We start from the raw sequence: 12,201 nt of genomic DNA on the forward strand, positions 1-12,201 counted from the left end.
TTTTGTTTAATATCTTTTAATTTATTGATGCAGAATATTTAATTTTGGTTTGGTCTGGATTGGTTTAAGCCAAAAACACAAGCAACTTGCACAAGTTTTAGCGAGGTCCAGAACAGTGGTGATCATATTCAACGAAGTTACGTATATATTCTTAATTATCTGTCAAGAAACAGAATCTCAAAATCACATTTCACCGCCCAACTAACAGAAAATGTAATAGTTGGGACTTGATGAATGTTATACAACAACAATTACACTTGTACAGTACAGGTTTGGAATATCCCACCGCAAATTTATCAAAGAACAGAATGGAAATCAAAAAATGGGATATGAACCAAACAGCAATGGTGTGGTGGGACTGGGGTGCCTCTTCCTTGCCTTCTAACAAAGGTAATAAATGAAATATTGAATTGATACTATAATCATGAAGCGGAAAGTATGGAAGCAGGCAAGTGATCTTAGCTCGATCGAGTCCCTGCTAAGAGAAATATACATTTCCCAGGATATCTTTATGTAGAATGGTAATATACAACATCAATTTCTACAAACAGCGCGCTATGTGACATCTTTGGAGAAGATATCTTCTCGAAACAACCTGTATGAGTGTGGCCAAGTATAAACTGTAACGAAATGGACAAGCTAACTGCACAACACAAAATGCATAATCTACTCTGTAGCTTGTCCAGCAATATATTTGCTCTCTTCTGATCTGTGACGGAAGAGTTTTGCTATTCTCCGCCTCTCACAGTCCTGAAATGCATTCATTGTTAACTAAAAACTTAATCTAATTTATTCATCGCTAACAAGAGAATTTGATTTTCAGAAATCCAAACCTTGAACATGTTAAGATAGAAAGGTTTGCTAGGATTCGTCCTTCTCAGCTTCTGATATGTGTATGCAAAACTTAACTGATCACGAGGAGTAAACCGCTCAACTTCATTAAACCAAAGACAGGAGAACAAGTTTGACATCGGTGTGTGCGCCCTTACAATGAAAGACCCTTCAGGAACATCTGAAATGTAGTTGTAATTATGTGATATAACTTATAAGCAATGAAGACGATGTCATGGTCTGCAAGTTGCAGCAAAAAAGTGAAAGGATTCAACACAATAATGAGAAATGTGCAGGAAGAAGCTCACTGCTAGGGAGAAGTTTGTCTGGATCTGATGAATTGAATCTTTTCAGCCCATCAGCCTGGTAAAATGCAAACTGTTCGTCTATGATAGTATGATTGAACTTGTTAAGCTTCTTATTTTGGGCCACTTCTTCCCACACACAGTGGCGATCATAGTGATTTGAGATGGCATATTCATGCCCTTTACGCCATAAAAAGTATTCCAAAATGAGCATAGGATCAAGTTGGAGACGTAATTTGCTATCCAACCAAATTGAATACCTAAGAAGATTCCAAAATACAATCATTAGATGTATGCAAATCTGTCAATAAGCAACAAGCCAGCCACATTTAATATGCTACAACTTTACACATAAATTACTGTGTCGGAATAAAATTACAAAATGAATAACGCAATTTGGTTCCAATTACACAATGACACATCCCCGTATCCTCACGCACCCCCGTATCGGATACTCGGATTCTCGGGAACACTCCGATGTTCAATATTCTTAAAAATTCTCAACTAAAATACTTATACTACATATATAAGTAATTTTAGTTTAAATTCTTGTTTTATAGATGCTTATATCATGTATTTGATACAATTTGCATAAAACTATTAGTTTTGTTAATAGATTTCATCATTTATAACATCAAATATATATTTATAATAAATATATGTGCCGTATCCCCCCGCACCCGAATCCTCATATTATTTTATTTACCGAATCCATGTATCCCCGCACTACGCACCCGCATCCCCGCACCCGTATCCTTGCTTCTTAGCAATTACACAATGACAAATAAAAACAAAAGTATTCCCTTAATTTTGGTTCCAATTTTAATCCACACATGCTATATGGTCTTATTCATGACTAGTTGAAAAAAAAACAGACGGAATAGCACGCATCATCATGCTCAGGCATGGTAATATAGCAAATGCATAGATTTATGTGCATTATATGTACATAGCAAGAATAGAAAGGCAGAAAACCCAGATAAATGTTGTGTTCCAAATAACCAGTTATGACAAAAAACTTGCTCCAACAGAAAGGGTCAATTTGGATGTGAATATAAGGGTCAATCTGGACGTGGCTATACGGAGATATGGCTAGATACAAGCCAAAGCTTTTGAATTGCTAAAGGTTACGAGGGATTTTCATCCTCATGTACACAAACTGCTTATGTGTCATTTTCTTAAAAGTTGAGACCGACTTGTTTGTTCAAGCCTTCAAGGTGGCTTCATCGATTAATTCAATGACCAGCATACAGGTTTCTGCCTATCCTAGTGATGCCTCAAACTAAACTATTGTATCAGCTTCACTTCTTAAGTTGTTATAGTTCATTTATTTTTTCAAACTCATTCTCACAAGTAGTGTCCTAGTTCATTTATTTTTTCAAACTCATTCTCATAATTTGGACAGCGGAGATTCCCCCAGAATCAACAGAGTTATTTGGTCTTTACAAAAAATAATAACAATGATCCTTGGTGTACCCAGAACCCCACAATTCTGTACTCCAAATAAGTAAGAGGGATGAAAAGGGCTTCAAAGATTATTTTAACATTGTCACCCCTCTGTCTCGAGGTGGTTTCAAACGAAAACCAGAAATACTCGATTCTAGGGATTCCAGAGAAAGCTATCTTTTGTATGTCTTTCAATTTTCAAAATTCTCTAATAATTTGGAAAGAAGTACAGCCCTAACAAACACCGATCCCAAAATTTGAAGTTCACACATGACACAACCAAATCTCTTCTGTAGATTGAATAATTGTTATGCACCCAGTAGAGTCTAGTGTTAAGCACGTTTATTACAGGCACGTGTCAAGGGGTAAGAAAGGCATTGCAGCAAATATTTAAGGATATATGCGTAATAACGGAGAGGGAGCAAAGGGGAGAATATATACAGCACATAGGGGAATATTAGTGCATGAAGAAGTTAGTACTGTCTTTATTTTTATTGGGAGAGAATTGGGCCTCTCGAAAGTCCATTATTTATCCTCGTTTTTCCTTTCATTGTTGTTGCTTGATCGAGAGAGTTGACTACTGTAATTCAGAGGAGTTAACTATATTTTGCAGCTTATGTGTTATCATTGCTGTTAATCAATAGAATCGTAGTAATTCATTACAAGTGGTATCAGAGCACTTCGTTCCGATGGGACCGTCGATGCCAACACAACAACTATATCCGATTGAAGAGAAGATTATGGCGATGGAGGAATCAATTTCGGAAATGGTGTCGAAGGCAATAGATAGAGCAGTGAAAGCGATGCATCATTCGCTTTTAGAGATGGTTAGGAAGGTTGATAAAGACGGTGAAGAGGATTCAATTTCAAGGGAGTTGTCCACAAATCAGGTAAGTCAATCTTTTAATGCTCCTACTCAAATTTTGGGAGTTGATAAACTGGATAATTTGAATAGAGTAGAGAAACATGTGAATGAAAAGTGTGAGTATTCAAACAAGTCACAAACGGTACAATCTGTAAAGTCTGCCCTCAAAATGTTTGATAATAGTTCCGAGAGAGTGCAAGTAGATAAAGCTCTATTATCGTCTGCTATTGTTTTGTCTGCTGAGACGTGTGAAAAGGATTTAAAAATATATTTTCAATAATTTGTCAAGTACGATATGATTAAGGTGTTTAAGCTACATAAAAAGGAGTATGATAAGGTTTCGTTTTACAAGATTCAAGAAGACGAACATGGTAAGAATCGCAGAAAAGGGAGTTATAAGGAAAGGTATGAAGTTAAATATGATGGAAATAAGATGCCTGATTTCGTTAAAGATTCTAAACTAGAGGTATTTCAGCCTTTCAAAGGGATAGAGCAATCAATAGAGATTAATGAACGGCCTGTTAAGGATGTGGTTGAGGATGTGGTTGCCAGGACAATAATATTATTTATGCTGGTAATTGCATATGTTAAGAGAAGAGGATGTAAACTGTTTGAAAATAAGCTTCAAAGAAATTTAGTGGCTTGTGATGGTGTAGGTGAAAGAACGTGTTATTTTAAGCTACACGAGGATGAGTATGGGAAGATTGAGGTTTTGGAAGAAAGTAGAGAAAACATATATGCGTTAAAGTTGTTCGTGAAGAGGTCCGATGCATCATTAGGTTTAAAGAAATCAAAATCGAAGACTTCGAGTTTCATAGCTACATTACATTTGCAGGCAGATAATTTTGAATGTGTTCTGAAGTGTGTTAGGGATTTGAGAGATTGCGAGGGAGATAGTGATAATCACCCGAGTTTGAGTGTGTTGGCTATGAAGGCATGGTTAGAGATAGGGAGGTTTGAAGAAGATGGGATGGAATTGAAATGTATGGTAGTTAACAAGGGGATTACTAAAGTTGATTGGATGTCGGTGGAATTGTACTTTCTGGCAATTAGAACAGCAAGGGCTGAGACAGTAAAGGGGATATTTTTGGTACTTTTAGGGAGATGTCAGGTAAGTGCAGGTACAACCACCAAACTGGTTCATTTTCCAATAGCATTCCAAGCTAAAAAACTAATCAATAATCCTGAGATTGTAATGACTGAGTTTATTGAGGGTCTTGTGGAAAGTTATCATGGATTACAGTACTTTGATGGCTTTCCAGAGGTGAAGGTTTTATTACATTCTGACATTTCAAGTAAAACCAATGAAAATAAGTTTTTTATATCAGGAGGTGGAAGTGGCCATGAGCCTGCTCAAGCTGGATTTGTGGGAGAAGGGATGCTGACGGCTGCTATATTTGTTGGATCTATTATAAAAGCAAGATTGCAGAAACTGGATTATGAGATTAAGACTCTAAATTGGCCGGTTGGATTTGATGGTAATCATCCGCCCACCAACATCCTTGTTCATGTACCATCATCTCGTTCAGCAATAATAAACGATACCTTGATTCAACCGCATCAGCTCAATCAACAAGCGCGAATCCTTGAGGCTGCTATTGAAATTAAGGATAATTTAATTGACTGGGATAGTAAATATGGTGTGGGTAGTGAGGGGTCAAAGGCTGTGGTTGAGCTTCTTTGCACATCAGTCAATAAGTTAACTCTTAATTGTAATGGTGTGTTAATGATGTCGGAACTAGTGATCATTTGGTATGCGCAACTATTTTATTTTGATTATATTATGAAAGCTAATGCAAATAACAGGCGGAGGGATGAGGAGTTTCAAGTGGACGAGAAGGTGTATGTAAAGTTCCAACAGTATCGTCTATGGTCGGTGGCATATAGGCCATGTGACAAGTTATCAGCCAAGTTTTATATGCCATTCGAGATACCTCAGCGCATTGGACAGGTGGCGTATTGTATGCTACTTCTGGCGGAGAGTAAGATATATCACGTGTTCCACATTTCTGAGCTGAAAAGTGCAGCCCATGTTATGATGCCAGACCAAGTAGCACCTCGGTTGGAATTAGTTACAAGAGTAGAAGCGTTGGTGGATGTACATCAAGTACAACAAGGTTTGGAGGCTGACTCGGAGGTTTCAATTAAGTGGCATGGCTTATCATTATTTCAGATTATCCAGATAATTGGAACCGTTACTTACAAACTAGAATTGCTACCTGAGAGTAAAATACGTCCGATTTTTCACGTGTCACAACTCAAACAACATGTGGGTCGGGTTCCAGTTTCTTGTACAATTCCCCTCCCCCAACTCACTTCAGAGATGGAGCTACCAATGGAACCAGCAACATTGTTAAGTTTCCGTCGTACTCAGCACAATGGTCAAGATCACATAAAGGTTCTAATGCACCGGAAAGGATTGCCCCCTCTTAAATCTACTTGGGAGGATATGAGTTTCATTGACCATCGTTTTCCATGGTTTCACCTTGAGGACAAGGTGAGTCTCTGGGAGCGGGGTATTGTTATGCACCCAGTAGAGTCTAGTGTTAAGCACGTTTATTACAGGCACGTGTCAAGGGGTAAGAAAGGCATTGCAGCAAATATTTAAGAATATATGCGTAATAACGGAGAGGGAGCAAAGGGGAGAATATATACAGCACATAGGGGAATATTAGGGCATGAAGAAGTTAGTACTGTCTTTATTTTTAATGGGAGAGAATTGGGCCTCTCGAAAGTCCATTATTTATCCTCATTTTTCCTTTCATTGTTGTTGCTTGATCGAGAGAGTTGACTACTGTAATTCAGAGGAGTTAACTATATTTTGCAGCTTATGTGTTATCATTGCTGTTAATCAATAGAATCGTAGTAATTCATTACAATAATATATAATTACCATTGTAAAGATATCAGCTATGCCCCCCCCCCCCTTTTCAACCCGAGTGATGCGATGGCCGGTTACTAGATCTATTAACGGCAGTGCTGACTGCTGAATAGGTTATGTTATCAGAAACTAAAATTTATTGAACAGAGTTTTAAACTCCCGAATATTGGTTCAGAACATAATCAATTCAATCATTATATAATACAGTCTACACTATCATCAATTTGACTAATGTGCCTATGTGATGGAACTGGAATACAAAAATTAAGAATTAATGAAGTCTATAGGGCTAAGCTATAATGTCGGAGAAACCTTTCTATACAGTAAACCTGCAATCTGCCGGCACAGACCAGTACCACGAAGCATTTTTTTCATCACGTTCAGTTGCTCAGTTATTATACTCTTACTTTAATTTCAGGCCTAGTTTACTGAAGTTTCTAGTGAAAGGATATCCCGTGGATTTTGAGGTCTGGTCGATGGATTCTTGAAAATTTTAGTCTGGGCATTCCACACCCACTCTCGCACAGTATTTTCTTGTTCATTTTTTTTCTTTCTTCTTCACCATAAGTATGAGAGATATCCTCATCTCCACATGTTACTATGAATAAATATTAAAAGATTATTCACCAGTCATATTTAACGCAACCGAACCTACTAGAGTAAGCACAACATTGTCCCATCATAAATTTGTGATGACATTTCATCCACAAAGGGCTAATGTAAGGTTTAAACTAGTGAACAAATGCAAGCATTGTTATCAACAAGACGACTAGTCAATGCGAAGGTACTCAGGCGCCGAGAGTCTCGAAGCCCGGCTTGTTGTCGACTAGTTGACGTGAAGGTCGCCCAAGAGTCTCATAACCCGACTTGGGGTCTTCATAACAATAATTGTGGTGCACCGTGCATATTTTGAACTAACTATTCTATTACTTTTGATTTAAATTATAAAATTAACATGTTCTATTATATTATATATCAAATCAAGTAATTTTATGTATAATGAACATTTTGTCGACTTTTTACGACTAGTCGGGCGACTTATCGACTAGTCTTCACGAAGGTACTCGGGTGTCGAGGGTCGACTTGGCGCCGTGATAACCTTGAATGCAACTTAACTACAACATGTAAATTCTGGAGTCTAGATGTTAGAATTGCTCAGGATAGGTCCAACTCGTGATGCTTATTAATACTGAGAGATGGCAAGATGATTGTTGAGGATAACACTGATTTAGTCTGCTTCTCAATCTATGTAAAATATTGTTTTCATCATAGAGTGGAATCAATTAACAAGGTGTAAACAAAGGAGATCATGCAACAAATTAATCATTTTACTAGTTGTTTCTTACCTTGCAGACGGAAAAAGACGATGTGACAGAAATTTTGGTATCTTTCCAACTCTACGCATATCACTGTAAGGTAGATTCTTCACCATTACAATCTTCCATAAACCAATAAACCCCATGGTGTCTGGCCTGTGCCCTTCTGAAGAAAGTGTGCGCAGAGTAATTTCATCCATAAACATAACAAAGCAAACATTTTTCCTTGACAAAGTAGAGACCTGTATTGATGGAAATTAAATAGTTTGTAAGCAGAAAAATGAACTTTTAAATCCAAGTATAAATAACCAGAAAGAAGATAACATTCCTGGAAGCAAAGTAACAGAATGCATAAAGCGTGGCAAATGTATTACTATTTACTACATATGAACTCGGCCAACTGAATGTACAACTATATATTATATTACCAGCTCTTATTAATTTATCCTCAAGTGAATAGTTGAGAGGACAAACTTGTAGTGGTAAAATTACAAATAATGAAAAGCGAACAAAGGCTATAAGGTACTAACCATCTCAATGATCAATTTCATATAAAAATATCTATTATGATAACCGCATACATCAAGCATTGCGAAGGACTCTGCGCATGTAGTCTACATATAGGCCAGTCCACTTTGGGGAAAAAAGGGAGATAAAAGGGAACAAAGGGAACATGGACCAAAAAAAGACAAACAAAATTTAGTAAGACTAGTGTCCTTACCGTTCTGCCTGTTGGTACTCTCAAACGATCTGAATTTCCAAAGATGCACGAGGAGACTGCAATATGGCAACTACTGAGGTATTTTGAATCATCTTCTCCCAAATCAAATCCAGTACTTGGAGATCCCATTGGACCTCTCACAAATCCACAATTTATCTTCTGATCATGTGCGAGATAAGATTCCTCCCTTTCTTCTAAACTCTGGTGCCCAGCAAATCTGGGTTCCCATGACTGTTCTCCGCTAATATTCTCTTCAGTTTCTCGATATTGCAATGCAAATCGGGAGAATTTTCTACTTTCTAATGGCTCTACCAGTTGTGAAGTAGAATTTGAAATCTTCATCTCACACGAACCTGATAAAAATATTATCACAGGTATTTACATTAATTTCTTCCAGACTTTATTTATTTCCTCTCTTATTAATGAGGTCAAGAGAGTTTGACATCTGAAACAGGAAGAATCTGATTTATTCTAAAAAATATTATTTTGGTAATTATCATGGCATAACTGTACAACTAAAAAATTAAAGATTGTTCCAGATGACTCGCAAAGATGGGGCAGAAACGTACCTGAAAATTTGTGCCGCTTTGTCTTCTTCTTGGAAGCTGACCGCTTTTCAGAACTAGATTTTTTTGAATATTGACTGCCAACAACACTGACATGCCTAGAACTAACCTTAAGTTTATCCGACTGTAGAGAGCTTAAGGAAGAATCTTCTTCCGATACTTCGGATGAAGACTCCTCGACATCCTTTTCTATCATCTGCCTTTTGTTTTCAGAATCTACAGCACTGGAAGACCCTCTAAGATTGACGCCATGAGATATTGGTACTTTAATATTATCCCCCTGTCCATGATCATTATATTCATAATCATCAGATCTTGAATCATGTAGATCAATACCGTCATCATACTCATCATCAGCATCCACTTCCTCAGTGTGGATACCATTAGCTGCATCATCTGATAGCTGATTTGTATTCTTGCCTTCAGTTTTTAATCCCTTGACACTCTTCAAAGAAGCCTTGACACTCTTCAAAGAAGCTTCATATTCAGCTTCGTACATTTTTAGTTCATTACGCCCAGCTTCATTATATAAACCAATGCCTTTATGATCAGTAACCTTGTGCAGTTCAGCAAATGAAGACTTCTTGTCACTGTTCATCTCTTTACGAACATTACCTGTGGACCTATCCTGAGCACCTACAGTAGAATGCTCCACTGCCTCCTCATTATAGTCTTCATCCCTTCTTCTATCGTCTTTGTCCCAATACCGTGAATCCCGGCCATGAGCTACTGAACCCTGACCAAATTTTAGAACCTTCAGCCTGTCCGTCCGTGTCACATTTGTAAGGAAATCTGTATCATTTACCAGACCATCATCTGGAACAGTATAATCATTTATTCCTGCGCCAGCAAGTAAATAGCTGGGTCAGTCCATAAAATTTTAGCAACAACAATTTCATGTTTACTGATGGTATATTAGGTCATTCTTATATTTAGATGACACACACTCTTAAGTAACATGATACAGGACAGGATGAAGAAGAATCATGCAATTAATACAATTTAAAAAGATGAAACTAGGCTATTTGAACAGCATAAAATTGGTTGCCCCTATGTTTCCTATCTGCGGAAGGAAGAAGATATAAAGTATAGCAATCCATAATTATAAAAAGAAATTCATTATTATAGAATTCAATTCCATCAACTTTCTTGATTTCCGGGGAACAACAATACTTCATTCTCTTATATCTATATACACTTATATAATAACCAAAACATTAAAAGTTTTGGTTTTCGTTTTGGTTTTCAATCATTTATTAATATATTACCTTTAACAACCAACTTAAACATCAACTACCTTTTTCAACTGAAACATGTTTTTTTACGGGAACTGAAACATGTTAACTTTTTTAGTTTCGACAACTGACACCTCTTTCCAAAATTATCAAATATCAAGGGCAAGTCTATTTAATAAAATAAAAATAATAATACTATAACTATTAGTAACTAACCATTAACCAATTACATTTTTTTAGCTAAAACACTATCACACACATCCTTATTTTCTTACATTCATACAATAACCCAAAATCAAATCTTTCCATATAAATACATTAAAAATTCTGATGATAGATATCTTCCTTAATTGTGGTTTGAGTTCCTCGTCATAACAATACAATATAGCATTTAGATACTCTTAAGCAAATATACGAGCTGCACACATAATTCACACACTGCTACACAAAAATATCAATTAGAAACTCATAGAGAAGGGCACAATCAATTAGAAACTCTTATCTAGTGACTTGGCTAGAATATGAAGCTATATACCTAGTGCAGAAGCTTGAGCCAGATATAAAACCAACAAGTTTTTTTTTGAAGGCATAACCTCTCTTTGATAAAATCAATTATCACTTTCTATTTCTAGTATTCCAAAAAGCATCGACTACTTTCAAATACTGCAAAATAGTAAGGAATTAAGGTACAAGTTTAATAACAGTTTTTCTAGTTGTTCCTTTTGTTCAAGTTACTCAAGACAAGTTCAACAACAAGTTCCCATAACAATTACAACTCACGGACGTGGCCTAACACAATCACTAACTAAATGATTTCTCACATCATTTCTTCAGATCTCTACTTAGAAGTACGAGTAATTTAAAAAATTTCAGAAAACACAATTAACTCCCCACAACAGTTAATACTTGCAGCTATAACACTTAATTTCTATAATAAAAAGCTAACTAAGCAGAATATTTAGATACTAATGCTTTGTTCGGTTATAATGAATGCAACGCCTTCTTCCAGTCACTTTAATTACTAACGAAACACAACATCAAAAAGCAGCAACTATAAAACGGAAATACTCGAGTCATCCAATTATCCCTCTTCAGTTTCTAATTATTAACTAAAAACCCGCCAAGTTCACAAACAAGTATTCATAACTAAACAGACATACATAACAAGCTTACTATACACAAAATCAACCAAATCTAATCAAACAAATCTAAATCAACGAATCCGAAAAATCGAGAAACCGAGAAAATGAACAAACCTCTATCAGCAGAGAGATAAAGAAAAGCCAAAACAGTAACAACGAAAGCAAGAACAAGACTCAAAGCTAGGGCACCAATTGAGATCTTCCGACCTCTAAATCGCCGGTGATGTAGCCGCGATTGCTTGTGCTGTGGGTTTCCGGCACGAATTCCGATGGAGACCTGATCGAATCCGCCGTTGCGAGCCGAAGCCCTATCGAATCCAGATTGTCTGTGCTGAGCCATTTCTACATTGTTTGTAGAGATGATCTATATGCATATATACATACAATCATATGTGTGTATAGGTGAGTATGTATAGTTGTGAATTCACTGAATCTGTGCAACTGGGAGTGAATTTACATGTACATTTCTAGGGTTTCGACAACTGACGAAGATTGAAGAAGATAGTTGATGAAATATAGTGAGGATTTATAGATTTCATTTTATTTTATTTTATTTTCCTGATCTATTTTTAAAATTTACTCCTTTTCACCCTTCACTTTTGTAACATAACTAAGGGGCGGTCCGGTTGGTCAGCTTTTCGGTGAAATGTTAAAAAACTGTTTTAAAATTCACAAGTAGCATTTTTAAAAAGTGTTTTGATGTAAAAGTTGTTATTATAGAAAATAAGGTCCTCATGTTTTTTTGAAAAAACTTCTTTTCAATTTTATAGGAATCAGATACTAATTTCCCTATCGAAACTCATCAAAAACATTTTTTTTTTATAATTTTTCACATCAAAATATATGTATACTAAAGATACTACCAAATAATGATCCGATTTTCCCAATACTTA

At 36.3% G+C, this 12,201-nt stretch overlaps 1 protein-coding gene across 1 annotated transcript; it reads right to left on the bottom strand.

Moving 5' to 3' along the window:
* Positions 1 to 127: 127 nt before the first annotated feature.
* Positions 128 to 11,837, bottom strand: LOC141701168 (uncharacterized). Its single transcript, XM_074504828.1, has 7 exons — positions 11,423 to 11,837; positions 8,935 to 9,771; positions 8,366 to 8,718; positions 7,675 to 7,886; positions 1,140 to 1,396; positions 834 to 1,012; positions 128 to 750 (listed from the first exon to the last, which is right to left on the bottom strand). The coding sequence occupies exons 1-7, from the start codon at positions 11,646 to 11,648 to the stop codon at positions 667 to 669; spliced, it is 2,148 nt and encodes a 715-aa protein (XP_074360929.1). The 5' UTR covers positions 11,649 to 11,837; the 3' UTR covers positions 128 to 666.
* Between the last annotated feature and the right edge of the window lie 364 nt (positions 11,838 to 12,201).

Source organism: Apium graveolens, unplaced genomic scaffold (assembly GCF_009905375.1).
Source record: "Apium graveolens cultivar Ventura unplaced genomic scaffold, ASM990537v1 ctg3474, whole genome shotgun sequence".
Lineage (NCBI taxonomy): Eukaryota > Viridiplantae > Streptophyta > Magnoliopsida > Apiales > Apiaceae > Apium > Apium graveolens.

What these genes read in the sequence shown, in the direction of transcription:
- LOC141701168 (XM_074504828.1), bottom strand. Translation starts at nt 11,648, where the DNA reads ATGGCTCAGCACAGACAATCTGGATTCGATAGGGCTTCGGCTCGCAAC. An exon ending in AAAGCGGCACAAATTTTCAG is followed by an intron (nt 8,719 to 8,934) that starts GTACGTTTCTGC and finishes TATTTTTATCAG; the next exon opens with GTTCGTGTGAGATGAAGATT. An exon ending in AGACAAACTTCTCCCTAGCA is followed by an intron (nt 1,013 to 1,139) that starts GTGAGCTTCTTC and finishes ACTACATTTCAG; the next exon opens with ATGTTCCTGAAGGGTCTTTC.